The sequence below is a fragment of the Stylophora pistillata genome, chromosome 5 (assembly GCF_964205215.1).
Source record: "Stylophora pistillata chromosome 5, jaStyPist1.2, whole genome shotgun sequence".
Classification (NCBI taxonomy): Eukaryota; Metazoa; Cnidaria; class Anthozoa; order Scleractinia; family Pocilloporidae; genus Stylophora; species Stylophora pistillata.
In genome coordinates, this window is record NC_142523.1 from 495650 (window position 1) to 522794 (window position 27145).

Below are 27145 nucleotides of genomic sequence, written 5' to 3' on the forward strand. Positions count from 1 at the left end.
TCCTGGGAATGCGTTACGAACACTACTAGTAAAGACTGGGTTTCATTATGTATTCTTTATCAAGAGTTGCTCTCCGCAGAAGTCTTCTCCCATGTTATGAAGTGTCAAAACCCTTGAATTCTCTTCTGAGATTTCAGAAAATCGAAGCAGTTTCTGACAGCAGCAGGGATCATGAATCCGCAACTCCTGGAGCGAGACCCTTCGAAGACATCCCTGGACGCCCCAAAAACTTAAGATCGATCGCAGAGTCTTACTGGAAAACTAAAGGATTCACTAAAGGATACAAATTGTGGGATGAACTGTTTCAAAAATATGGCCCCATTTTCAAGGAGTTCGCTGTGATAGGTACACACTCTGTGCACCTTATTGATCCTGTTGATCAAGAAAAGGCTCTACGTGCTGAAGGAAAATATCCCTCCAGACTAATTGTTGATTTTTGGTTGGAACATCGACAACGAAGAAATTACTTCCCTGGCATTGTGCTCTTGTAAGTCACGATTTTTTATGTGTCCAAAACCGTTTTACACTTTGCGTGACATGACGGCGGTATCACCATTTTTGCGTGGTGGAAGGGGGCCAAGACATGAAGTCTTACTACCAATTAAACAAAACCTAAACAAAGTTTGAGAAAAAATATAGGGTATCTGTCAGACGTTTTCTTAAATTTTGCTGTAGTTGTATTTATCAAATGCACAGCTGAGTCAGGAGGACAAACAAACACTGACAGAGAAATAGCTGGCGTGATTTAAGAATATTATCTCGCTCAATTAGTTTGCAACATTTTTTTGTGAATCTGATAGGGAAGGAGAGGAGTGGTACAGAGTGCGACACAGTGTGGCTCCAAAAATAATGCGTCCAAAGATTATGGAGGAGAACATTGATAACTTTACTGCTGTAACAAACGATGCTATTGCAAGGCTTGCCAAACTAAAGGAAGAATGTGGACCTGATGGATACATTCCAGACTTGGAGGAGGAACTTAGTAAATGGGCTACAGAGAGTAAGTCAATTTAAACTGATTATACTTGAAATAAATGTGAGTGATCTGTGACCTTAAATGTGGTTTAAGTGAAGTTTCATGGGAAGTAGGAGAGAGATGGTGCAACCTCAGCAAAAGTGATCATGGAGCATTTCTTCTTTGCTGACCAGTCATTTTACTCATTACAAGGTTCAGAGCCATCTAGTAGAGGGCACTGAAATATATGCACAGAAAAGGTTGATCTTCATATGCTGATTACAGTTCAGTGATAAGGAATGTGGGTCACCAGATTTGATTTTGAGTTCAGGGTTGAGTTCAGAGCCTCATAAAGGAAGAGTACAGAGTGTTTCTCAGGGGCTAGCTGTATTGTTGCAAAAACTGGTCACCTAATTTTTTTAAAAAGAATGCAGGAATACATAGAATTTTCTGATGAATCAAATGTGAATGTGTGGATCAGTTATGATAAAAAAATTGATATTGTACCCAAACATAGATAAATGTTACACTTGACTGTCAAAGCTATCAATAAGATGATATCTGCCCCTCTCATCACCAAAGCAAACCTAAGAAAATTGCAAAAAGAGAAAGTCTGGGAAGGGTTATAAAGCCATCCTATTCCAAATGGGCTGTCACATTTGGCAAAAGCTGACCAGGACCTGGGAATGTGCTTAATATAATATGTGCCTAACAAAATGAGCTGTGCTCAGCTGCTAGAGGTTGTAAGGTGGATCTGCAAGGCAGAATGGGATCATAGGCTGACCAACTTCTGTAATATGCAGCTACTAGTGATAAAAGCCATTTGTGGTAATGAAAAATGTGGCCTTTTTCTCTCATTAATGAGAACATGAAACAATGACAAAAATTGGGCCTTGGGTCATGAGATGGGAAGCGGGATAAGAGGTGGTGAGGTGGATGTTAGCTGATAGAATGAGACTTTCTCTCAGCAAGATTTTGACCAATGAGTGTTGTTTTTGCTCATGGATTTATTCATTTTAAATTTATGTTTTGATTGAAATAGTAATTTAACATTCTCTATATAATTTTTCAAGGTGTGGGAACACTTGCATTTGATTCTCGCCTGGGGCTTTATGAAGACCCTCCCAAGGAAGAAGCCATGCGATTCATCACAGAGGTTCATAACTTCTTCTCAATCAGCCATAAGTTATTTTTTAGTGTATCAAGGAGAATTGCTAAGAACTTCAACATTGATACACCATTACTGAAGAAATTCTTCAAAACTGCTGATGCCCTTATAGAAATTGGGGAAGGTTTTGTGGATAAGAAGATGAGAGAATTAAAAGAAATGTCAGATAAAGAAATTGACCCCTCTGGCAACACTCAAGGCAAGTATTCAGTTAGATATCTCTTTGAAACTGATTTATGAATGTATATGATTATTACATAGTGTTGTATATAAGTCTATGAGTGTGTAATTGAAATAAATGACAACTGCAGCAGTTTGTGTACATTGAACATTATGATTATCTTTGAAATGATTTAAAAGAATATAATCACTACTTAATTCCCAACTTTTCTTCAATCATTTTCATCTATCATTGTCTAACTGTCTTTTATTTTCTTGCAGTTGTTCCATTGTTGACCTACCTGCTCACAAAGAAGGAACTGACTCCTCAAGAGGTTGTGGGTGTTGTTCTTGATGTTGTGGGCGCAGGAGTTGATACAGTTAGTGACATCATAATGTTTCTTTCAATTTAACAACATGAGTAGAAAAATGTGAAGTGTTTTCCTGTTGGTAGATATAGTGTTCCTAAGTACTGTTTCCAGGGTTGCTAATAAGCAACATTAACCCTTCAAATCAGAGGATACAGAATATGAGTACAACTTAATCCTTCAACCCCCAAATTTTATTAACTTGTGACTCATCCAAGCAATTCCTTCAAGTTGTCCAGAAAACAGGTTATATGCAAACAGACAAGCTCATTGGCTAGGGGTTGTTATCTTGAAATCTCCAATCTGATTAACAAGGAAGTGTGTAGCATTTAGTAGGAAGAAGTAGTACCATAAATCCTCTATTAAATCCCCCTCTCAAATAAGCCCCCCTCTCTAATAAGCCCCCCTTCTCAAATAAGCCCTGCCTCTCAAATGAGCCCCCCTCTCTAATAAGCCCCCCTTTCAAATAAGCCCCCTCTCTCAAATAAGCCCCCTCTCTCAAATAAGTCCCCCCTCTCTAATAAGTCCCCCTCTCAAATAAGCCCCCTTTCTCAAATAAGCCCCCCTCTTAAATAAGCCCCCCCTCTCGAATAAGCCCCCCTCTCTAATAAGCCCCCTTTCTCAAATAAGCCTTCCTCTCAAATAAGCCTTCCTCTCAAATAAGCCCCCCCTCTCGAATAAGCCCCCCTCTCAAATAAGCCCCCCTCTCTAATAAGCCCCCCTCTCAAATAAGCCCCCTTTCTCAAATAAGCCCCCCTCTCAAATAAGCCCCCCCTCTCTAAAAAGCCCCCCTCTCAAATAAGTCCCCTTTCTCAAATAAGCCCCCCTCTCAAATAAGCCCCCCTCTTGAATAAGCCCCCCTCTCTAATAAGCCCTCTTTCTCAAATAAGCCCCCCTCTCAAATAAGCCCCCCCTCTCTAGTAAGCCCTCCTCTCAAATAAGCCCCCCTCTCAAATAAGCCCTCCCTCTCAAATAAGCCCCCCTCTCAATTATGCCCCCCCTCCCCCAATCCTTACTCTTCACAAAAAATTAGCATTTGACGTGGACTGATCAGTTATGATTTATTCAGGCTAGAGGTTTATCTTCGTTTTGGTCTTCAGCCGCCTGACATCCAACTTCATATGCTTAACTTTCTCACCTTTGCACTCTAGTTTTCTGTGTAGAATTGCCACCATTTTCTTGTCGTTAGACAAAGCAGTGTACTGCCCGGGAACCACACAAGTCCTGTCACTTGACAGTGACTTTAATTGTACAATGCCTAGGTCTACTCTGTCTCATACCACGGTATTTTTGCTACAGGTGATGTGTTTCACTAAATTAAATAAGCCACCCCTCTTTTTTTAGCCCCCCATCTCTATTAATCCCCCCCTCCCTCAAGAGTGATTAAAACAAATAAGCCCCCCTGGGGGGCTTAATAGAGGATATACGGTATTTGAATCTTGGAGTTACAGGAATTATTGTCCCAATCAGTCCTAAGGGCCAAAATGAGCAAAGATAATGTAAGGGATAGTTGAAATAGTGAACCTGTTGATCACTGTCATGGTACACTTGAGCATGTACACTGTATCAGACCGCTATGGGTGATGTCACTGTCATTGATCACTGTCATGGTACACTTGAGCATGTACACTGTATCAGACCGCTATGGGTGATATCACTCTCACTGATCACTGTCATGGTACACTTGAGCATGTACACTGTATCAGACCACTATGGGTGATGTCACTGTCATTGATCACTGTCATGGTACACTTGAGCATGTACACTGTATCAGACTGCTATGGGTGATGTCACTGTCATTGATCACTGTCATGGTACACTTGAGCATGTACACTGTATCAGACCGCTATGGGTGATGTCACTGTCATTGATCACTGTCATGGTACACTTGAGCATGTACACTGTATCAGACCGCTATGGGTGATGTCACTGTCATTGATCACTGTCATGGTACACTTGAGCATGTACACTGTATCAGACCGCTATGGGTGATGTCACTGTCATTGATCACTGTCATGGTACACTTGAGCATGTACACTGTATCAGACCGCTATGGGTGATGTCACTGTCATTGATCACTGTCATGGTACACTTGAGCATGTACACTGTATCAGACCGCTATGGGTGATGTCACTGTCATTGATCACTGTCATGGTACACTTGAGCATGTACACTGTATCAGACTGCTATGGGTGATGTCACTGTCATTGATCACTGTCATGGTACACTTGAGCATGTACACTGTATCAGACCGCTATGGGTGATGTCACTCTCAGTGATCACTGTCATGGTACACTTGAGCATGTACACTGTATCAGACCACTATGGGTGATATCACTGTCATTGATCACTGTCATGGTACACTTGAGCATGTACACTGTATCAGACCGCTATGGGTGATATCACTCTCACTGATCACTGTCATGGTACACTTGAGCATGTACACTGTATCAGACCGCTATGGGTGATGTCACTGTCATTGATCACTGTCATGGTACACTTGAGCATGTACACTGTATCAGACCGCTATGGGTGATGTCACTGTCATTGATCACTGTCATGGTACACTTGAGCATGTACACTGTATCAGACCGCTATGGGTGATGTCACTGTCATTGATCACTGTCATGGTACACTTGAGCATGTACACTGTATCAGACTGCTATGGGTGATGTCACTGTCATTGATCACTGTCATGGTACACTTGAGCATGTACACTGTATCAGACCGCTATGGGTGATGTCACTCTCACTGATCACTGTCATGGTACACTTGAGCATGTACACTGTATCAGACCGCTATGGGTGATGTCACTGTCATTGATCACTGTCATGGTACACCTTTAGCATGTACACTGTATCAGACCGCTATGGGTGATGTCACTCTCACTGATCACTGTCATGGTACACTTGAGCATGTACACTGTATCAGACCGCTATGGGTGATGTCACTCTCACTGATCACTGCCATGGTACACCTTTAGCATGTACATTGTATCAGACCACTATGGGTGATATCACTGTCATGGATCACTGTTGTGATACACCTTTAGCATGTACACTGTATCAGACCGCTATGGGTGATATCACTGTTATGGATCACTGTCATGGTACACTTGAGCATGTACACTGTATCAGACTGCTATGGGTGATGTCACTGTCATGGATCACTGTCATGGTACACTTGAGCATGTACACTGTATCAGACCGCTATGGGTGATGTCACTGTCATTGATCACTGTCATGGTACACTTGAGCATGTACACTGTATCAGACCGCTATGGGTGATGTCACTGTCATTGATCACTGTCATGGTACACTTGAGCATGTACACTGTATCAGACCGCTATGGGTGATGTCACTGTCATTGATCACTGTCATGGTACACTTGAGCATGTACACTGTATCAGACCGCTATGGGTGATGTCACTGTCATTGATCACTGTCATGGTACACTTGAGCATGTACACTGTATCAGACCACTATGGGTGATATCACTCTCAGTGATCACTGTCATGGTACACTTGAGCATGTACACTGTATCAGACCGCTATGGGTGATGTCACTGTCATTGATCACTGTCATGGTACACCTTTAGCATGTACACTGTATCAGACCGCTATGGGTGATGTCACTCTCACTGATCACTGTCATGTTACACTTGAGCATGTACACTGTATCAGACCGCTATGGGTGATGTCCCTCTCACTGATCACTGCCATGGTACACCGTTAGCATGTACACTGTATCAGACCACTATGGGTGATATCACTGTCATGGATCACTGTTGTGGTACACCTTTAGCATGTACACTGTATCAGACCGCTATGGGTGATATCACTGTTATGGATCACTGTCATGGTACACTTGAGCATGTACACTGTATCAGACTGCTATGGGTGATGTCACTGTCATGGATCACTGTCATGGTACACTTGAGCATGTACACTGTATCAGACCGCTATGGGTGATGTCACTGTCATTGATCACTGTCATGGTACACTTGAGCATGTACACTGTATCAGACCGCTATGGGTGATGTCACTGTCATTGATCACTGTCATGGTACACTTGAGCATGTACACTGTATCAGACCGCTATGGGTGATGTCACTGTCATTGATCACTGTCATGGTACACTTGAGCATGTACACTGTATCAGACCGCTATGGGTGATATCACTCTCACTGATCACTGTCATGGTACACTTGAGCATGTACACTGTATCAGACCCCTATGGGTGATGTCACTGTCATTGATCACTGTCATGGTACACTTGAGCATGTACACTGTATCAGACTGCTACGGGTGATGTCACTGTCACTGATCACTGTCATGGTACACTTGAGCATGTACACTGTATCAGACCGCTATGGGTGATGTCACTCTCACTGATCACTGTCATGGTACACTTGAGCATGTACACTGTATCAGACCGCTATGGGTGATGTCACTGTCATTGATCACTGTCATGGTACACTTGAGCATGTACACTGTATCAGACCGCTATGGGTGATGTCACTGTCATTGATCACTGTCATGGTACACTTGAGCATGTACACTGTATCAGACCGCTATGGGTGATGTCACTGTCATTGGTCACTGTCATGGTACACTTGAGCATGTACACTGTATCAGACCGCTATGGGTGATGTCACTGTCATTGATCACTGTCATGGTACACTTGAGCATGTACACTGTATCAGACCGCTATGGGTGATGTCACTGTCATTGATCACTGTCATGGTACACTTGAGCATGTACACTGTATCAGACCGCTATGGGTGATGTCACTGTCATTGATCACTGTCATGGTACACTTGAGCATGTACACTGTATCAGACCGCTATGGGTGATGTCACTGTCATTGATCACTGTCATGGTACACTTGAGCATGTACACTGTATCAGACCGCTATGGGTGATGTCACTGTCATTGATCACTGTCATGGTACACTTGAGCATGTACACTGTATCAGACCGCTATGGGTGATGTCACTGTCATTGATCACTGTCATGGTACACTTGAGCATGTACACTGTATCAGACCGCTATGGGTGATGTCACTGTCATTGATCACTGTCATGGTACACTTGAGCATGTACACTGTATCAGACCGCTATGGGTGATGTCACTGTCATTGATCACTGTCATGGTACACTTGAGCATGTACACTGTATCAGACCGCTATGGGTGATGTCACTGTCATTGATCACTGTCATGGTACACTTGAGCATGTACACTGTATCAGACCGCTATGGGTGATGTCACTGTCATTGATCACTGTCATGGTACACTTGAGCATGTACACTGTATCAGACCGCTATGGGTGATGTCACTGTCATTGATCACTGTCATGGTACACTTGAGCATGTACACTGTATCAGACCGCTATGGGTGATGTCACTGTCATTGATCACTGTCATGGTACACTTGAGCATGTACACTGTATCAGACCGCTATGGGTGATGTCACTCTCACTGATCACTGTCATGGTACACTTGAGCATGTACACTGTATCAGACCGCTATGGGTGATGTCACTGTCATTGATCACTGTCATGGTACACCTTTAGCATGTACACTGTATCAGACCGCTATGGGTGATGTCACTCTCAGTGATCACTGTCATGGTACACTTGAGCATGTACACTGTATCAGACCGCTATGGGTGATGTCACTGTCATTGATCACTGTCATGGTACACTTGAGCATGTACACTGTATCAGACCGCTATGGGTGATGTCACTCTCACTGATCACTGCCATGGTACACCTTTAGCATGTACACTGTATCAGACCACTATGGGTGATATCACTCTCATGGATCACTGTTGTGGTACACCTTTAGCATGTACACTGTATCAGACCGCTATGGGTGATATCACTGTTATGATCACTGTCATGGTACACTTGAGCATGTACACTGTATCAGACTGCTATGGGTGATGTCACTGTCATGGATCACTGTCATGGTACACTTGAGCATGTACACTGTATCAGACCGCTATGGGTGATATCACTGTCATGGATCACTGTTGTGGTACACTTGAGCATGTGCACTGTATCAGACTGTTATGGGTGATATCACTGTCATGGATCACTGTCATGGTACACCTTTAGCATGTACACTGTATCAGACTGCTATGGGTGATATCACTGTCACTGAGCACTGTTGTGGTATACTTGAGCATGTACACTGTATCAGGCTGCTATGAGTGTTATCTCCAATCTAATGGCTGCCACAAGACTTAGTGTCACAGTCTTAAGAGAAATTTTTATGGTAGTCTGACACAACGTGTGCATTATTTTTAACACCTAAGTGACATGACCTTCATCATGTTTAACAGGAATGAACCTGGTTCATTAAATGGGTATTAACAATCAACTGTTACTGTTGCTAAGTATTGAATTAAGGCTATGTATAATGCTTGTAAGTGTAAATCTTTGGGAATAAGTGTATATAGTCAGTTAGAAGCTATTTAATGATCAAATGTTTCTCTTTTTCCTCTTTTTATAACACAGACGGCAAATACTACTTTGTGGATGTTATATAATTTAGGAAGAAATCCACGCGTGCAAGACAAACTCTATCAGGAGGTGGATAGTGTTGTTGGAAAGGATGCAGATGTCACCTCTCAGAGTCTTGCAAAATTGTCATATCTGAAGGCTTGTCTAAAAGAAACAATGAGGTAAACTTACTACCCCTTAATGAGAAACGATTGGGTAATTTTTTCAAATTGGAAGCATTGTAGGATGGAGTGGCACACCCATTTATTTACTTTACGACAAAACATGAACTGTGCCAGTTTTAATCTTCTCTGTTCTTACATTTTTGTGAAAAGATTACACCCAGTTGTTTCCGCCAACAGTCGAATATTGGATGAGGATATTGAGTTGCGTGGCTATCATGTGCCAGCAAGAGTGAGTCTTTGTTAGTTTTTTTACTACATATATCTTGTTGAGTGCGGTGTTGCCATTTGTAATTATCATGATAAATAATGACAAAGATAACAGTAATAAGGATTATGATAAAGGTGATTGCCATCAACAAATACACTAATCCCTTTTATTAAAAACTGGATCATTGGATAATGCAATTCAAGACTTTTGATTGGCTCAGCCATTATGGTATATCAGCCAATATACCATAATCTAATTTCTGTACATTGTTAAATCCGGTTTCTTCTCACAAAATAAAGTCGAGAAGATTTGTCTAATAGTTTGGGGGCGTTTTTTTAATAAAACAATTATTCCACTCGCATTTGTTGGATATGAGATGATTATAGCCAACTCGGCGCTACGCGCCTCGTTGGCTATCTATCATCTCATATCCAACGCGCGCTCGTGGAATAATTGTTAATTATTTGATATAGATCCAGGACTGACGAAATTCCAAATTGCTCTTGCAGACTTTCATAGTTTTAGAAAATTACTGTACTGCTCGCTCTGAAAAGTACTTTGAGGATCCTTTAGAGTACAAACCAGAGCGCTGGCTGCGAGAAAACAGGGAAGAGGCTCACGCTTTTGCAAGTATACCATTTGGATTCGGACCTCGAATGTGCCTTGGTGAGTAAGGTTGTTGAAACAGACAGGGCATAATTAGGGTTTCAAGGGTTGCTGGGGGGGGGAAGGAAGGAGGAAACAGGGCGTAATGAGGATTTTTAAGGGTGGGTGAGGTGGGGAGGAAGGAGGGAGTTGGGTCAAGGTTATTAATTTCCGCACGTCTTACGTGAATAGGTCATTTTACAGTTGTGTACTTAGTTGCCAAGCCTTTGATTTCGAGTGAGGCTTAAGGTGACCTTGTCATGATAGCGACCTGTATCTAGTTAGCATGATAACAAAGTGATTTACATTTGAAAGGCAGCGAGGTTTGTATCATAACAAGGTCACCCCTTGCCCCACTCCCGTTCAAAGGCTTGGCAACCAAGCACACAACTGTAAAATGGACTATTGACTTATACCGCTCTATTACCTGGCCTATTAGCGAGCTCCTATTCACTCGGTGACAAGGACTCAAAGATTTAGTACTTAACGCTGGAAATGATTTATGCCTTGCATTCTTCTAGAATATCCTACTCTGACAAGCCCTTATGGTTTTTTTTCAGGATATCTTGCACTCTTCTTTATTTAATTCTCCTCTTCATTTAACTTTATAACGTTGTAAACAGTGGCTCAAATAAAGATTATCCTGTCATATCTCCGGATTTGAGCATCTTTCCACCTGGATTATAGCGGCATCCCCGGTCACCTGTCCCCCTCACCTCCTTCCTACCCCCCTCCCCCTTTCTCCTTCCACGTTACCGAATGAACCTCAGACATTCCTTGCAGGTACACGGGCAACTGACATCCTGTCTCAGATCTCTCCGCCCTTTTGTTACCCCGTACTGCTGTCCTCAAATATTGACGAACTTTATTTCTTCTGACTTTCCTGTTGAATATTACTTTTTTTTTTGGTTAGGTCGTCGTTTGGCGGAATTGGAAATTTATCTGTTTATTTGCAAGGTGAGAATGTCATGTTTACAACCATCCTCGGAGACCCGGGGGCTGCGAGTCGATTTCAAGTTAAAGGCAGAGGAGCCCCTGGGGACATTGTCTTACAAGACTGGTTCCAAACGGTCGCAGTCGTTCTGGCATCTGATTGGTGTTTTTCTGCCCAATCAGAGAGAAAGTGTGCTTTGGAGTCCTTTCGTGTGTTTTAATACGGACATATAACAAGAAGCTCTGTTGCCCGCTATGTTTGTTTGGGCCGTGCGACGAAGCTTTGCCAGAGGTGAAAAGTTTCCGTCTTAGCACACAATGTAAGAGAAATCGATCAGTTTGTCCGCGAAAATCTTACCAGTAATTATACTGAATACTTCCGCAGGTATCATAAGAGAACGTGTTTAAAAGTTTGCGAGGTTCTTATGGAAGATAATGGTTGCAGGCATTGATATGTCGCTTTAAACGTTAAATGAGATGTAAGCTTAAATCTCATTTTGTCTAATTTGCTGTAACTGAAACTTTTCCAATCCCGTGAAGCTATTTTTTCGCACGGGCCACGCAGGTATGTCGAGCAACTAGCGCTTATGCAGCTTTTTGTACGCGCCAAAACCAAATCTAATCTTCGCCTGAAATAAAAAAAAAGCTAAGCGTGGAAACTTTTGTTTATTAGACGTCGGTAGATAACCCTATACTCAGGTGACATTTACAAGAAAGCAAACCCGCCCTTTCCATCCAGTATTTCTCTGTCTTTGGTTTTTGTTTTCCTCAATGAAAGCAGCATCAGATCGATTCCCAATGATCAAAGGTATTTAACTTGGTCTTCAACAATCGACAAGAGGTGAAATGACAATGACCAAAGGACTAGAAGAGAATCCGTGGCCTTTCGAGTTTAAGAATTTGAACACTCTAGGCAGCAGCTGAAAGATTAAACTCTTTCCAAACCCCTTCGGTAACTGTTCGAAAACATCTCTCCTTCCCACGATGTTCTCGATAATTATTTTTGTTCAGATTTTAATTAGCTAAGCGAAAACACAGCTAAGCTTTCTCTAGGCGCTTGCTGGAAGTCGTCCACGAACTTAACGTTCTCTGCAACCTTGGCCAAATTGCGAAAGACTTTACAGCTGACAAAGCTAAGGTTAGATTTCGTCGCGCAAAGAAAGCTACGTAAGCATAAGCGCCAGTTGCTCGAGATACCTGCGTGGCCCGTGCGACGAAATAACTTCACGAGATTGGCAAAGTTTCAGTTACAGCAAATTGTACAAAAAATCTAGACAGATTTAAGCTTGCATTTCGTTTAACGTTAAAAGCGACATATTAACGCCTGCAATCATCGTGTTTTATACGAACCTCGCAAACTTTTAAACACGTTCTCTTGTGATACCTGCGAAACTATTCAGCATAATTTCCGGTGAGATTTTTGCGGACAATCTGATCGATTTCTCTTACATTGTGTGCTGAGGCTGAACCTTTTCAACTAGGGCAAAGCTTCGTCGCACGGCCCAAACAAGCATAACGAGCAACAGAGCTTCTTGTTATATGTCCGTGTTAAACACACGAAAGGACTCCAAAGCACACTTTCACTCTGATTGGGCAGAAAAACACAAAGATTTTCTGGCACCAATCAGATGCCAGAACGACTGCGACCGTTTGGAACTCGTCTTGCAAGACAATGTCCTCAGGGGCTCTTCTGCCCTTAACTTGAAATCGACTCACAGCCCCTGGGTCTCCGAGGATGGTTTGCAACGAACTGTAGCCTAGAAAATCTTTCCTGAAGTTTTGATATATTTTTCTTATACTTTGTCTGGCAGCTACTGCAGCGGTTTCAAATTGAGTACAATCAAGGTCCATTGGAAATGTACCAGAAGCTCATTATGGTTCCTGATAAACCGGTTAATATCAAACTTATCGACCGCCTTTGAGTCACTAAAATTTCTTATTACACAGTGGCACTCACTGACCCTCTCCTCCACCTTCATAACTCAGCGGGCTTACATTAAGTGACGTCATAAATGAAGGCCATATCACTATATTACCCATAGTTAATACCTTTGAATTAGATGTAACAATATAAATGAAACGAAAAAGTAACTGAAAGCTTAACTTGTGAATTCACAGGCGGGACACGTGTACCATGTGTGGGAATGAGTACAGTTTCCCGCTCTAAGCTTAATTCCGTAACAGAAGATATTATATCAACCGATTTTCTTAATTCAAAGTCCATTCTCCAACATCCGCACACATTCACTCTTAAGATCCAATTGTTATAGAAGAAGCGACAATTAAGTTAGACTGAACGGGAGTCATCCCTAATAACAACATGTATCCCTTGCACTCAGTTGCACCTAATGTCAACAACGCAATCGTGAGAAAATGAAAAAAGGCAAGTCGAAATTCAGTAGGAAGTAAATTATGTTCTTGTGATGTTGATAAATCCTAAACATAAGCCGGCCTTAAAGCACTTACTCAAGTTGATTTAAATTAATAAGCGAACTTCTTGTTTCCTAGTCGTTCTTTTCCCGTTTTTGCCTTAATCCGCTGTTCAATAAGCGCTGGGGTTTAATACTGTCCTTCAATGGGAAAATGCGCTTTGGTTCATTTGTCTTGTTTCACTTCTTACCTTTTTGGTTTTTTTTTCTGAGACAATGTTTTTGCAGTTATACATAAGCATCTGATTTGGAGTTTCTTATTTCACATCACACGTTTTCAGTTTTTTTTATTTTCATTCGATCATTTATAATTACCAATACTATTAGATTAATTAGACTGTTCAGCGAGCAAGAGGCCTTCAATGTTCTATATAAATCATGGTATTTGACATCATTACTCAATATGTAGATAAATTTCAATACTTATAGTTAGTACTGAGGTGTATAATAGGTAAAAGTTTCATTCTTTCGCTTAGTTATAACCTTGTAATCTCTGGGCGTATTTGATGTAATGGTTTCCAATGAGGCTATTGTATTAGCTACTGTAAAATTTATGTGACAGTAATTCAGTAATTTTAGGCCTCACTGAAGGACAACATGAAACGGTTACGCGCATATATACATGTGTCATTGGAATTGTAATACGCACATAGTTACATTTAGGATATTTTACCCCACCGTATGGCAACATTTATTACGAACACAAAGTACGAGTTAAAGGACTTTTCAGTCAAATTGCCTCCTTTTTACAAGCTATTGCCTAACATTTAAATTATTTTGTTATCCAATATCTACCAGCTTATCCAATTTTCACAGCGCCTCTCAGCGACATTCAATCATAGAATGAATATCGTCTAAGGAATGGATATTGTAATACTAATCTCCGAACTCGGTTTATTTGGTCTGAGTTCCATTCGACTCTTGTTCGCGTGGTGGAGGGGACTGGATCGACAATAGCTGCGCAGTCTTGCAAGTACTTCTCTGTGCACGTGATTTCTAGGAAATTGCAAATTTTCTGCAAAGTTTCAATAGTGTTTGTCATCACATCCATGCTTGCCACGTCAAGTACACGGCCTGGAAAGTTTTTCTTGACTTCAAGACTACCCCGAGCGAGTTCACCGTAACTTTTTATACTTCCATCGAGTGTTTTTGAAAGGTTTACCTAAATGAAGATCATCATCAAGCGAAGGGCTAAGAATCTTTGGTGATAAGGTATTCCTAAAATGTTTATGACGCCTTGGCTGCGTTAGTTGGATGAGTTAAACTTTTGCTTCAAAGTTTAACGTAGGTCCGAAACCTAGCAGATCGGTAGTATGATTAATATGATTTATTATACATCAGACTGACGAGGAAAACGGGCTAGGACAAAACACTGACCCCCTACTGACCCCCCCCCCCTTACTGACCCCCTCTTAAATTCACTGGAAATGAATTTAAATGTATAACTACCATAAGAGCTTCTTCTCAACTAGGTCAGCCAAACCCCGTCGCTTGGGTATCGCGATTTATGCCTCGCGCTTCAGTAGTTGTTCACTCACCTGAAAAACGCGCACAAATGATGTCTGTTCTGCAGGCTCTAAAGACAGGGACTCATCTGCGAGTAGAGCCTTCACCAATTCACGGCATACATGAAGAAAGTTACCTTGAAAGTCCATTAGTCACAACCATTTACCCAATTTTTAACAAACGAAGGAAAAGCCAGCGCCATATTGGAAAATGGCAATTAGAGCGTGACCTGGCACTACTAAAACACTTCAAACCTCCGGTTACCGACGCCTTGGTCGAAGAAAAACAATTCTTTTCGGTGGAAACGTATACAACACAGTACACAATGTTTCGAAACATTTGCCACTAGTTTATGAGTGTAGGAGAACTAGCAATTGTAGTAAAACGAGTTTGGACGATGGCAGACTATAGGCATTAAACATATCGACCATCTTCCGCCATTTTGGAAGTGAAGAGGTGAGTGTATTATTACATCGTAATTTTGTATCGTTAGGTTGTTATCGTTAGCTTCAATTCATGATTTCTAGTGAATTTAAGAGGAGGTCAGTAAAGGGGTCAGTTTCCTAGCCCGAGAAAAACTAGGATCGGTTGAGAGCTTACAGTCCAAATAGAATAGCGTGTGAAGTTGAAATGATAACACAATATCTGCTGCAGATTTTGAGTTATCATATCGAGTTCAAAGTCTGCCTAGTTTCTAAGCCCCTCGCGCGTGTAGTGTTCTAAAACTTTTGCCAACCTGGAGAGAAAGTGTTTCTCTCGGTTTTTGCAAGATAGCATAAATTATCCAACCTCGCGTCTTTGTTATCTGCCTCGGCTTTTGGCTTCGGCAGAGAACTCAGACCTTGGCATTGATATCTTGTTTATCCTCGTTTATTAATGGCTTGTATAAGTCAGGATGAGTCTTGTTACCATTATACTGTATGTGCTTACCTTGAGGTCTCTTTGTCCCCTTTTCCCCACATTTGCTCTTCGTAGGGTCATTGTTGCGATGTTATCAAATGGATTTCTCACAACGTGAATGAACTTTAGCTGTAAACCAAGTTTTTTTTCGAGGTCTTTCAATGCCTTTACTCCCTCCGCTTCACGCGCAATTTTGGATGCATGGGCAGCTTTCTTATCACCAATTACCTGCATGGAACGAAGAGGAAACTACGAGTCAGCATTCTGATTATATCCAGCAACATGTTTATAGATAAACCACATTTGTATTCACGTTATCGCACTTGTTTGTAAGTAAGTGGTTTCCATTTGGAAAGGAGAGAGGCTCATTTTCAAATTGTAAAGCGCGGTGTATAATCTGAAATCCAGCTAAATTTGCACCGACGAGTACAAGAACAGAAAACAAACCTTCAGACTATGACTGTATCTGCCTTGCCATTGGTCCTTGATGTTATAATGAAACCTCTTGGGTTTGTTACCCACCATTCGCGAGCGCACTCCAAACATGACGTCATAACGAGATTTTGCATAGAGCAGCTCGTAGATGTAATATTTTTCCCTCTGAGACAACAGAGGATTTTTGATCCATTCGCCTAAGATATCGTAGTCGTTGGCAACGATGGTGTGTGGATGAGCATCTAGCAGAGAAGCTAGCAGGGTGTGTCTGCTTCTGTTGTAACCAATAAAGAGCAAGAAGATTTTGACATTGTCGTACTGTCTCGCATCTAGAGGATGAGTCAGCTGTGGAACTGAAATCAAATAATTTATGGGTGCAAAGTGCATAACAGCGGGGTATTCGAAAGGAAAAGTTAGGAGAGTTGAGGGAGAGGGAGAGTTGAGCGAGGATCGAGGAAGAAAGGCAGAAAAGAGGTCTGGAAGAAAGAGAATAGAGGTTAGAGACTGCCCACTGAAAGCCCTTGAAAGGAAGGCCGGAAAAAACTTGTTTCGAAGTTTTTGATTATAGGATGTATAGTAAACTGTAATCAACCGCTTACCCGAACCAGACGTAAAACTGAACAAGAAAATTTGAGGCATTAAAATTTTTATGACCTCTAATCAAGCTCAGGATCAGTTACATTTTCATCATCATCATCAGTAATCGGTTATCTTCGAATCGTTATCAAGAATGATGTTGTACAACGAGCCAAGAGGCTCATCCTGACGGGACGCATTCCTATCTATGGAGTAATAAGTGAATGGAAATATGTTCTCTTCTCCTCGATGAGAAGAGATACCTTGCTCAGAATGGAATCGTTTCATCCTTACACTTAGCAAGTCTCACGGGGAAAACATTGAAATATAAGTGTCTTTCCTCAGGAAACCTCACAATAGGTGGTTTGCAACCAATCTCTAGAGACACAGGTAACAATGGTGAAAGGAACAAATGCTGGTGGACGAACAAAGGGAGCCAATGAGATATCTATTGTTTACGTCCACCAACATGGCGGCAATGACGTAGCGTGCAAACCACCAATAACTTGCGGCCCGGGCTCTCCTGCATAAAGCTTGGAGGATATTGATATTGAAGAAATGAAATTTGAATTGTAGCTGTTGTAATGCTAATGATACACACCTCGAGAGAATTTACAATATTTTAGATTTGTCCAAAAGAGAGTGAATACTGCAAGACAAAACACCATTACTGCAGCAATTTTTAAGTCCACGAAAGCCATTATCCTGTAGGGTGAAAATAGGAAAGAAATGCAATGAAAATTACAGTTTGGAGTGTTTTATCGTATTAGTAACGTGGACTTTCTTGGAGAAGGAAAACAATGTAGAATGGGCTATATTGAATCTTCAGCGTTATGCACCTTTAAAGGTACTGCTGATTGATAACGTTATAAATTAAACAAATTGGTTCATGTGTTAGCTGTTCGTTCATTAAGCTATGAAGCATTTGGGAGGTTAGGGGAACTTCAGGGAGCTAAATTTGTTCTCCGCTACTCCTCGAGAAACTCACGCACCTTTTGTGTTCTCCGGCAAACTTCCCCGCTGTGTGCTTCATATCTCGATGAACGCCGCACACTAGTGTTAGAGCCAGTTCTTTAACATTGCAAAAAAAAACCTTATCAAAGCTCCTTTCAAATCTGCTTCATTAGCAACTCTAACTCCTTTTGAGGACAGTAAAATGTTCAAGACAATTAACCTTCACTGAAATGTTCGTCGAGAAAAATTTACAGGCGACCTAACCGCGAGATAACCTTTGTTAAAGTGGCCGTCACTTTCTTTTCCCGGATATCTTGGGTACCTCACTGTTCGATTACTGCTGTTACTACTCATGAATGTTAATCACATCCTTAAACTATGGCCTAAACTTGTAGATTTTCTGCACATTTCTCAAGATAAAATGAGTTCAAAATCATAAGATCTCTGAATATTCCGGGTTGACTAAATGATTTTAGAAAAACAAAACATTCTCTGCCAGATGATACAGAAGGGAAATGTTTAAGGACAGAAATTATCTCCGCAGTCAATTAGGCGTATGTGAATTGCTCGAAAATCATTTACAGGTTCAAATCCTGGCGTTGAAGTCCCGAATTTTATCTCGTTTTTTGTTTCTGATTTCAAAAATGTTCACGTCAACCCAATTAACGAAGAATATTGACATATCATATAACTGAGTGCTCATAACAAATGTGCTCCATTTCATTGCATATTTACTTTCTGGAGATACAGGATAAAATAGGGAACATCACCTTTCGAAAATACCTAGAAACGAATCGAAGGAAAAAAATAAGCTCACCTCAGAAAATGTGTACAGGCTATTTCTCTTGAAATCTCCTTGCGCTTGTCGGCGTTACTCGCTCTCTTTTGCGAACCGGTCTCAAACGACTCGGTATACGGATAATTCCGGATCCGTTGTTCCTCGGTCGTTCAGATATCCCAACTGTTCCATTTGTGTTTTTACAATGAGCAGCTTTTGATGCATTTTTTTCAGCATCCATCAAAACTGCATAGCAACTCAGTTGTCAGTTCTTATGAAACATTTGTTCGTATTGTGCTATTTCAATAAAAGAATGACTTGGGGTCTAACTAATAACAGACGAGCATCGTATTCAAGAAAAATTCAAAACTACACTGCCTATCAAAGTAATAGCTGAATAAGAAATATAACATTGAACATTGAAAGGTATTGAAAGATATATAATTACGTAAAAAACAACAGTTGACTTTCACAGACTTTCACACTCGGAAGATATGCAGTCGCTCTTGTCCCAGCTGTAAAGAGCATTTGGTTAACTTGCATGGTTTTTGTAGCTACTGCCTATCATAAGCCATTATTTTGTAAAGATGAATGAGTGAGGGAGTGAGTGTAACAATAGAATTCCATCTTGACCCAATTTTGACCCGCTGTTACTTGGTGCTGCTTATTGTTTTTTTGCGGGGTATTTTTAGTAAGTAGTTCGCACTTGATACACAGTTGAGTTTTCTCCTTTTGTGATTTCTGGCTGATAGCCACTGGCACATTATGTTTTCAAGTTGTTGCCCTGACACTAAGGAAGACGGCAGAAGACAACAAGCATCTCACAATCATTTTAGGATTGCGCGCTATTTTAAAAACAAAATTTTTCCTTGCAGAAATATCGGTATCTTAATCGGTTTGATCGGCGCATCATGAAACTTCAAAGGAATATTTTTTTCTTAAAAGAGAGAGCATCTTACCGTTTGAATCAGTTAATTTATGAACATCCGATAGAATAATCTTTTCAGTTCTTGCCGTGACACTTCAGTGGACGATAAACATCTAAAAGTAGTTTCACAGTGGCGCCCATCGTCACCTGATTTAAATCAAAATTTTTCCTTGCAGAAATACTTTTTCTCAACGGATATGATCTGCACATCATGGAGCCTCTGAGGAATTTATTTATTATTTGATGGAAGAGCATTTTACTGTTTCAGTCAGCAAGTTAGGCCGAAAAGAGCCGCTAAAATGCGGGGAAAGCAAGCTGAGAAACACGATATACTTTGATTTATTCAACTGAATGATGGGACGGAGGGATTGCGGAATATCTTAAGACGCGGAATGACGGAATATCCTAAAACGCAGAAAGCCTTTTTATATGTAACAAAAGTCTCAAAAAATGGAATTGCAATAAAATAAGAAAATTATTTATAATTAACAGGCGCACCATTGTTGGTGCCAGAGGATTGGGGAACCACGAGGCTTCGAGCAAGCCCCTTTAAATTATTATTATATTACTATTGTTATCATTATCATTATTGTTCTTTATACTATCATTTGTAACCCCTATAGACACATGCAGTCTTTGACTCTCTTTTTTCCTATTGTTGACAAGTCAAATTATTTTTACTTAAGCAAGGTGGCCGTTTCAGCACCAGGCTGGTATCAACACTGATCCTGTGTATTATTGAGTGCTACATAGCACGAAAACCTCAGCAGTTGGGCTGTTGGAGTCGCATCCTCGTTATCCAGCAGGAAGGTAATATTGCACAACGTATCTGTGGAACAGACCTGATGTTTCTTTTCTTTTTTGACAGTTAGCTGTTTGTGATAAAACGTTATAGGCTCTAGTCTATCGTGATCATTAAATACTTTTATATTTTCAACTATCTGTTACTGATTTGTCACCTCCATTTTCCTGTCTTCAGGACGGAGGTCTGTTGTTATATCGATTGTTATATCGCCTCGCAATGAATTATTCTTAATTTTTTCTTTTAAGATAGCTTTACCGTGCTTGGTGAAATATTTGACCAAAAGATTATCAACTGAGGTAACGTTTACACGAGAATATTAATTTTTGCTCCCAAAGTTCATGTTGGTCTTTCCATACTGATTTAACAGGCACTCAGTTATTCCACTTCAATTTCACAAAGAGTGGGATAACAATCAATCAATCAATCCTTTATTTAAACACGTGACACCTAGGAGTACAGAAGTTCTCGTTAAAACGTGTACGTGTATGTACAATTAGAAATAAAACATAATTTCTGTAAGAATACAAATAATAATTAGATCTATTAAATAACTAAAAACAGGATCGAAGATCGTAGACAAGAGCTATCAATAAAAAGTTACAATATTAGCAATAACGATATTTACAATCACTGCCACTAAGCCATGTGGGCTTTAAGAGAACGCTTGAATGAAACAATATCTTGAGATTCTCTGAGTCTAGGGGGTAGCGCATTCCAAAGTTTACTAGCTAAAAATGAAAAAGACCGATTTAAAAACTCAAGATTAAAAGGAGGTAAATCTAGCCGTGTACTGAGCCCGCGCAAACTATACGGTACATTTCTAAAATGAAAAAAATCACTTATATAAGGAGCCCCCTTATCATACAAGCACTTATATAACATAACTAACGATTGGAATTGCCTACGATTCTCCAAAGACTTAATGTCGGCCAACTTGAGGAGGAAGTCGTATGACACAGACTTCGAGAAGCCTAATATAGTTCTTAATATAAAGTAATTAGTTGTCTCTATTTTAGTAGTCTCCGCGTTACCTACTCCCAGTAAAAGGGGACTGCAGTACTCGAGATGAGGGAGAACATAGGCCTTATATAAACGAACTAACACGTCCTTTGAAATAAACTTACGTATTCTCCGCAAAGCCGAAGCCTTTGCGCATCCCTTATTCAGCTGTTGCTTTATGTGCGCTTTAAATGTTAATTTGCTATCTAGGACCACCCCAAGGATTTTGAGTGTGTCCTTTGTATGGACATTAGAATCATTAAGATGGAAATCATACTGATATGAAGACGGGCCAATAGCGATAGCTTGCGTTTTGGCGGCATTAATTTGTAAAAATTCATTGAGAACCATCTCGATAGAACGCTCAGATCAGAGTTAATTATATACTGCAATACTGTTGGTGAGACATCAGAGGCGTAATGAGTAGTGTCGTCAGCGTATAGCCTCAAGGACGTATTAGTAATAAAATAATTAAGATCATTAACATACAAATTAAATAAGAGTGGACCCAACAGGGACCCCTGTGGTACACCAGTTTTAACGGTTCTCCACGAAGAATATACACCATCAAGTTTGGGCTAGCCTAACTATAAGGGTTTTTATTGAATTTCACATCTCACTTTACATTGAAGTTATCCTTCTCTATAAATAGTAAGATTACCTTTCTAACCACAATATCTCTTTCCCCAAATGCATTGGTAGAGCAGGGTTAGGGTCCTATCGGCCTCGATTCTATGTTTGTACGTTTGAACGTAAATCAAGTGGTTGTTTGAAGGTAAGGCACCCCTAGTAGATTTGGTATATCTTTCTGGCGGGGGGGGGGGGAGGGGGAAGGGGGAGAGGAGCTGCTGCCGCAAAAAGGAACCACATTCTTCAGAGGAAACAAATTTTCCAAATTTTGTTACAGAGAGAAGTCAAAAGCTAACTGAAGTAAACTTCGCCCTATTGAGATCGACCAATTAGTTTTACTATTAACGTGTGATATAACCTTGTACAGCACAAGACAAGAAAGGGTGAGGTGCACCTTTAATTTATCGGTTTATTTTATTTATATGCATATCAATCCATCGTAGGTCAGTGGAAAGTGTCACCTTGGCGTTCATCACCTTTTGGAAAGGCGAAATAACTTTCGAAAACGTGAGTCCATCCAAAACTTCAACATAAAAGATTGATTAGAAAATGTACGTCGTTTAAAGAAATTACTGAGTTATTCAAGAATTCAAGACATTTATTTTGAGGCGGCGGTCCTAACGACTCTGACTCCCAAACCCTTTCACCCTAACTAAGAGTAACGAGCATCTTATTTTTGGAAAATATCACCTGGCCCCTGAAACAAACATGAAGGTCACGAAATTTTAAAAGAAAATAATCAACAAGTTAGGCCCCATTTCTATGGTCTCGGGTATCCGAGACAACCCCTTCCCCTGAGTTATCCTGGGCGAGCTAACTTTTTACTTATTTCTTTACAAAAGTCAGCCGCCCGTTTATATGAGATTGTGAACTAGTCTCGGGTAGGCGAGATAACTCGGGGAGGCGAGTAGTCTCACCTCGGCAGGTAGGGTAACCCTGGCAGAAGGGACAAGTTTTTCTCATGTAAACACCTTGTCTCGCCTACCCGAGACGAGACAACTCGAACAGAAAATGCATGCGCGCGCCATAACCAGAGCACGGGCATATTACAGCAATTCTTTTTCTGTCGTGCGCCACCCTGTCGAATATCTAACCTGGCCTGGCCGAACGAGGGTTAGCAGATGTCACATTTTATATAAATGCTCCCTAGAGTTGTCTCGGATACCCGAGATCATATAAATGGGACCTAGGAAGCTCTTTCTAACAGCCGTCAATTCAGTTTCAATTCCATGTTTTATTCGATGCGATCAACTACGCTCAGCACTTTGTTCGAATACAATACCGAATCAGGAATTCTTACAAACCAGCAAGTGTCGTTGTCCGTAAACCTTAAAAAATTATTTCAACTACCGTAATGATTCCGTTGTGTTCTATTCCTTCGATGTGAGTTAAGTTAAATGATCTCCATCCGTAAAATAAAGGCGAAAATAACAATTAAGCGATAAAGACACGTGTGCCGAGGTTTGACCTAGTGTCGAATGACAAAACCTCGGCAGAGACTAGGCCTGGTGCACGGGAAACCTAACATTTACGCTCTTGATTGTTACAATTACAACAATTTATCACTTATAGAGCGCTATTTACAATGACAGATCAACAGCGCTTTACAATCCTAACCCGCCCATCCCACCCCAGGGGAGGACATCCATCACACAGTAATCTCGTGCGTGGGAAATTAACGTCTCCTACCCCTAACCCTGTAGGAGACGGTACCTCCATTTATTCGTCCCTATCCGAGAAGACTAGAATATCTAACCATTTCTTGATGTTACAGAAAGGAAGCATATTCTTCTCAATTATTTTAAGACCTTGAGTGTTGGTCCGGCCGGGGCTCGAACCCTCGACCTCCCGCACAACAGTCCAGCGCTCTATCCATTGAGCTAACCGGGAGGCGGTTGTTAAACGAATTCTCCTCGTCAGCACCTCAGGAAATGTACAGAGAACAGTGAAGAATATGCATACCTACTGCGATAGGGTGTTGAGGGTTACAGAGTGTCTTCTTCAGCTGTTCCTTCTGTTTCATTTATATCAGATCCATTTGGTTTTTGGTATAAGGAAGTTAGACAATGTAATCTACTGCCTAAAAATAAGGACTGTAGTGCTGTCTTAAAGTCTCTTCTGAAGAAAGTATACAACACAGGGTTTATGATAGAAGTAGCATATCTTACCAGCACAGATACATGAGCTGGGATTTCAAGGGAGTTCACGTCCTTCTTCACTTTGAACAGCAACATCAAAATAAACCATGGCAACCAACAAAGAAGGAAGATGGTCGCCATTCCAACGAACAGTATCAAACAGCGCTTTTCAAGAGCAGCTTGCCGGCTTAAGAAAGGTCTTTCCGAAGTGGCACCTCGTTTAGCTTTACCTTTGTTGGAAATTGATTTAAAGATAACGATAAAAGCGTATATCATGAATGCATACGGCAACAAGAAAACGGCAACAAGGCAAAAAATCACATGTGCTAACGCCAGTCTCGTTTGGGTTTCTCTATCTTCCATTTTAACCCATGCAAAGGGACTAAAGGCCACAATAACAGACACCACCCAAACTACTTTCACCACTTTGGCTACAGTTCTTCTGGTAATCAGTCGATGTTTTACTGGCCGAATGATCGACAGATATTTCTCTGTTGTGGCGACAAGTATATGATAGCAAGATGATATGGCGGTCAAATTGTTCAGCACACTCACCAGGATGGCCATGTAGTATCGAACCTCAAAAGACTTAATAACTGGTGTGAACGCGACAATTATGAAGAGGGGAATATTGATGATCCCTGTCATGAAGTCACAGACTGCCAGGCTAAAAAGGACATAGTTTGGTGCTGTTCGGAGCGTGGTATTCTTTGTAAATAAAACCAGCACCAAGCCATTTGCAATGGTGATCAATAGCGCAATGGGAACGAGCTCAACTACTGCTTCAATGATGACAGTGTTGATATTTCCTTGAGACAGCTTTTCTGTTGAAACACTTGTGTTGTTGAACATGTCAGTGGCTTACTTAATTCCGAGCTGGACTTTTTTTTCATACAATTGTTGCCTTAGCGGATTAAAAAGTAGAATTCATCTGTGTCTCTCACTCTCGACTGCCAATCTATCAAATTGAAAAAAATAGTTGGCATATGGTTTAGCAATTCGCTGCCAAACACACGATTATTACTTTTTCCACCTACAGGAGATTTTAACAGCACCATCACAAGTATTTGAAAGCTCTTGCGGACTTAAACTGATACGCAGCACAATGTAGTTAAAAGCCTTGAAACGCGGCTGTTTCAAGGGAAATCAGAAAATAATACCTGGATAAGTTAAACGCAATTTTTAAAGTAATTTAGATTACAAAGTCATAGGGTTGAGATAAGATAAAAGAGAAAAGGCATCAAATGATTTGCTATCCGGACACTGTGACTTTCTGTTCCACGAAATCGACAAAGTCCATTAGTTATTTTTCCTATTTTTGACGGTTGACGGTCTAATTTTAGGGCCTTTGACGGTTGACAGTTTTTAAGAAAATGTTTCTTTTTAAGAATTTGACTCAATATTGAGTTTTTCATCTTTTAACATGAATTATAGATTGTATTTTGATCTATTCAGTCTTTATCTGCTAGAGTGAACTAATGCTTACTTTTAAGACCTCCAGCAATAATTAATCTTCAGTTCCAATCAATACCTTAGATTCGATATTATAATTGTAACAACATATGCAGAACTTTGAAGGCCTGATTATTCTAGCACTTAGCATAGTTTTCTCCGGGCACGAACGAAATTCCCCCACGGGGGGGATTAACCGCGGCGATTGTGATTACAAGAGCTAGCTTCGCACATCCTCGCTAAAAATGTACTTACTTCGAGAGATAATACGGCAACGGAAATATATAATTACATAAGGTATTGCTACATAATTTTACAGCAGAGCTCTTAGTTCCATAGATAAATACGTATGATTAAAAAACATATTGCGAGAGGTTAATATTTCAGAACACACCTTACCGTTTACTTCGCTCTCTCTCTGCGAACAACAGTTGTGGCAGCTCTAACACGACGTTTTGTTTGGTTGTGACACTGTAAACTTCACTTTTCCCTTTCAGTAATTTACCAGCCGGTACAACTGTAGTTCGAATGAACCAGGCCCAACTGAATTTAACAACCAAGTCGAAGAAATAGATAATGCAAAACTCCCAATTTGCCTTTGGTTTTCCCCGAGAGAAACTCGTTTCCTTTATCGCTCAAAAGGTTTATCTTCTGCTTTTACGAGAAAAGCTGCAGACGACTTTAAGGACACTGGTCATGAATTCAACTTGCTTTAAGTTCAATTTGGTCGGACAACGGGAAAGGCTCGGCTTCAGTGACGTGGTCAGAAGTAATTTATTCAGCAACGTAATAAGCTATTTTAAGGTATTAAAGTTTTAAATTGAATATTGATATTTTCAAACCGTCAGTCAAGGCGAAAATTAGTGAAAGCGGAAGCCTGGATACATGTTTGCTTGTATGAAGATTCTTCGAGATCTAGAACTGCTTGTGGCAAGCTGCAGAAAACGTGAGATTAGGAAGAGTTGAATCGTTTGACGGCCAATGTAAGCTGCTTTTTGACGGTTAACGGTGAAATTCTGCGCGTTTGCATATTCACACGTATGGGGGGGGGGGGGGGGGCGGGGGCGGCAATGACGACCTGGCAAAAACAACATCTGGTGGGTAGAACGATAGCTAGGCACGCGTGTTTTAAGACTTTGTTCATTTGTTAGCCGTCCTCTGCAAAACAACATCATTAGATCACCAATGTGGCATGGGCTGAAAACGTAAACCTCCACGGCAAATTAGTTGGTTCATTTGGAATTCAACGCGATCTTTCATACACCAGTAGCACAAAAACACGGATACCAATATGCACAGATCAACACTTTCGCGTTTGCCGCAGTTTAAAAATGAAAACTCCCAAACTGTTTGACCATTAGAGACACAATTTTTAATCAGTATCAGTTGAACATGTATTCTTAGCACGGTTGTGTTTCTTGAAAATAGAGGAAAACTGATCGACTGTAAATCAAATAGTGACAAACTAGGCTGACAGACAACATTTTGT

At 40.8% G+C, this 27145-nt stretch overlaps 3 protein-coding genes across 5 annotated transcripts; 1 reads left to right on the plus strand and 2 right to left on the minus strand.

Moving 5' to 3' along the window:
• Window positions 1–47: 47 nt before the first annotated feature.
• On the plus strand, window positions 48–14172 carry LOC111338895 (sterol 26-hydroxylase, mitochondrial). The gene is made up of 9 exons (XM_022945443.2): window positions 48–487; window positions 801–1000; window positions 2029–2322; window positions 2565–2662; window positions 9171–9337; window positions 9491–9569; window positions 10058–10214; window positions 11107–11150; window positions 12938–14172. Exons 1-9 carry the CDS (start codon window positions 48–50, stop codon window positions 13046–13048), a joined length of 1590 nt encoding a protein of 529 aa, XP_022801178.1. The 3' UTR covers window positions 13049–14172.
• LOC148729731 (uncharacterized) lies at window positions 13808–20666 on the minus strand. Of its 3 annotated transcripts, XM_088760089.1 has the most exons (5): window positions 18744–20666; window positions 17574–17677; window positions 16409–16749; window positions 15992–16189; window positions 13808–14717 (listed from the first exon to the last, which is right to left on the minus strand). In XM_088760089.1, the coding sequence occupies exons 2-5, from the start codon at window positions 17671–17673 to the stop codon at window positions 14388–14390; spliced, it is 969 nt and encodes a 322-aa protein (XP_088616215.1). In that variant the 5' UTR covers window positions 17674–17677; window positions 18744–20666; the 3' UTR covers window positions 13808–14387. The 3 variants fall into 3 exon arrangements, with proteins under 3 accessions (XP_088616215.1, XP_088616214.1, XP_088616216.1); XM_088760088.1 differs by lacking the exons at window positions 17574–17677; window positions 18744–20666 and having other exon boundaries at window positions 16409–17564; XM_088760090.1 differs by lacking the exons at window positions 17574–17677; window positions 18744–20666 and having other exon boundaries at window positions 14602–14852; window positions 16409–17564.
• Window positions 20667–20847: 181 nt separating this feature from the next.
• LOC111338906 (adenosine receptor A3) lies at window positions 20848–26435 on the minus strand. The gene is made up of 2 exons (XM_022945456.2): window positions 26056–26435; window positions 20848–25162 (listed from the first exon to the last, which is right to left on the minus strand). Exon 2 carries the CDS (start codon window positions 25054–25056, stop codon window positions 24052–24054), a length of 1005 nt encoding a protein of 334 aa, XP_022801191.2. The 5' UTR covers window positions 25057–25162; window positions 26056–26435; the 3' UTR covers window positions 20848–24051.
• Window positions 26436–27145: the final 710 nt, after the last annotated feature.

Coding starts and splice junctions, on each gene's coding strand:
- LOC111338895 (XM_022945443.2), top strand. CDS start 48: ATGTATTCTTTATCAAGAGTTGCTCTCCGCAGAAGTCTTCTCCCATGT. Junction 9,338..9,490: donor TGTCTAAAAGAAACAATGAG/GTAAACTTACTA, acceptor TTTTGTGAAAAG/ATTACACCCAGTTGTTTCCG. Junction 10,215..11,106: donor CGGACCTCGAATGTGCCTTG/GTGAGTAAGGTT, acceptor TTTTTTGGTTAG/GTCGTCGTTTGGCGGAATTG.
- LOC148729731 (XM_088760088.1), bottom strand. CDS start 17,035: ATGCCTCAAATTTTCTTGTTCAGTTTTACGTCTGGTTCGGGTAAGCGG. Junction 16,190..16,408: donor GATACAGTCATAGTCTGAAG/GTTTGTTTTCTG, acceptor CGTTCCATGCAG/GTAATTGGTGATAAGAAAGC. Junction 14,718..15,991: donor GGGGACAAAGAGACCTCAAG/GTAAGCACATAC, acceptor ATCTTCATTTAG/GTAAACCTTTCAAAAACACT.
- LOC111338906 (XM_022945456.2), bottom strand. CDS start 25,056: ATGTTCAACAACACAAGTGTTTCAACAGAAAAGCTGTCTCAAGGAAAT.